At 66.8% G+C, this 1,785-nt stretch overlaps 1 protein-coding gene across 1 annotated transcript; it reads left to right on the top strand.

Moving 5' to 3' along the window:
- The first annotated feature begins 307 nt into the window (after nt 1-307).
- DIO3 (iodothyronine deiodinase 3) lies at nt 308-1,222 on the top strand. The gene has a single exon (XM_065872349.1). The coding sequence runs from the start codon at nt 308-310 to the stop codon at nt 1,220-1,222; it is 915 nt and encodes a 304-aa protein (XP_065728421.1).
- Nucleotides 1,223-1,785: the final 563 nt, after the last annotated feature.

Raw genomic sequence — 1,785 nt, 5'->3', positions numbered from 1 at the left:
GGACCTCCGCCGCGGACCGGGTCCCAGCTTCAGCTGCCCGTCCCGGGCGCCCGCTGAGGTCCGGGTTACCCGCCCCCGCGAGCGGGCTTCGGGGCCCGGCCCCGCCCCCGCCGGCCCCCGGCCGGGCCGCCCCGCCCTCCGGCCGCGGGTGCCAGCGCTCGGCCCGCGATTCCTAAGGCACTGGCCGCGCCGCCGGGCGATCCCTCCGGGCTCCAGTTGCAAGGGGGCGGGCCCGGGCCGGAGGTGGAGTCTCCCGCCAATTGAAGCCTCGGCTATAAATTGAGCTCCCCGCAGAGCCCAAGCCCAGATGCCTCGCCAAGCCACCCCGCGTTTGGTGGTGGGGGAAGGTAGAGGGTCCCAGGGGGCTCTGGGGGGCGCCGCCACCATGCTCCGCTCCCTGCTGCTTCACTCCCTGAGGCTCTGCGCCCAGACCGCCTCGTGCCTCGTGCTCTTCCCGCGCTTCCTCGGCACGGCCTTCATGCTCTGGCTGCTCGACTTCCTGTGCATCCGCAAGCATTTACTGGGCCGCCGACGCCGGGGTCAGCCCCAAACTGAAGTGGAGCTCAACAGCGATGGCGAGGAGATGCCCCCCGACGACCCGCCTATCTGCGTGTCCGACGACAACCGCCTGTGCACCCTGGCGTCGCTGAGGGCAGTGTGGCACGGCCAGAAGTTGGATTTCTTCAAGCAGGCACACGAAGGCGGTCCGGCGCCCAACTCCGAGGTGGTCCTGCCCGACGGCTTCCAGAACCAGCACATCCTCGACTACGCCCGAGGAAACCGCCCGCTGGTGCTCAATTTCGGCAGCTGCACCTGACCACCGTTCATGGCGCGTATGAGCGCCTTCCAGCGCCTGGTCACCAAGTATCAGCGCGACGTCGACTTCCTCATCATCTACATTGAGGAAGCGCACCCCTCGGACGGCTGGGTCACCACGGACTCTCCCTACAGCATCCCGCAGCACCGCAGCCTGGAGGACCGGGTCAGCGCAGCGCGGGTACTGCAGCAAGGTGCTCCCGAATGCTCTCTCGTCCTCGACACCATGGCCAACTCTAGCAGCTCCGCCTACGGCGCCTACTTCGAGCGCCTCTATGTCATCCAGAGTGGCACCATTATGTACCAGGGCGGCCGTGGCCCTGACGGCTACCAGGTCTCCGAGCTGCGCACCTGGCTGGAGTGCTACGATGAAAAGCTGCATGGCCCTCAGACCCGTCGAGTGTAAACAGCCAGTGGACAATTGACTGAACTTGGCGGGCCATGCCTTCGAGCCTTCGAAGCCCACGTGCAAACGCACCCAAACAAAGGCAGGCTTGGTGAGGGCCCAGTGACACAGCTGTGCTGAGCCATGGATCTGAGGCTGAGTCTGCGCTCTCAGCCAAGCCACCTGAAGACTCTCCTCCGCCCCGCCCCCCCCCCCCCCCCCCAGACTCTGCCTTTGTGACTGCCCTTGCCTGTACTTGCCTGGCTCGCTCTAAATCCCCTTCTGAGTGCGGAGGCAGCGCCACCCTTGCCTGTGTGCCCCCGGACTTGTCCTCGCAGAGGCCCCTGCCACGAGATCTCACACGCCCTCCTCAGAAGAGAATAGCCAGTGTGCCTTTAGCCAGGCGCAGTGGCCCCGCGCGAAGAGACTGGCTGCGCCCGCGCGCCCTGAGCGCAGCTGGGTTCCAGCAGCGCGAGCCGCTCGCCTTAGTTGCCTGGCACCCACACCTGTCGCGCACGGGGAAGGGATGCCCTGCTGCTTTTGTGTCTATTTCTTGTCCCCGAGTTGGGGGAGGAGGTTTGGGG

This window comes from Phocoena phocoena, chromosome 2, assembly GCF_963924675.1.
Source record: "Phocoena phocoena chromosome 2, mPhoPho1.1, whole genome shotgun sequence".
NCBI lineage: Eukaryota > Metazoa > Chordata > Mammalia > Artiodactyla > Phocoenidae > Phocoena > Phocoena phocoena.
This window is presented reverse-complemented; position numbering and strand designations above follow the sequence as displayed.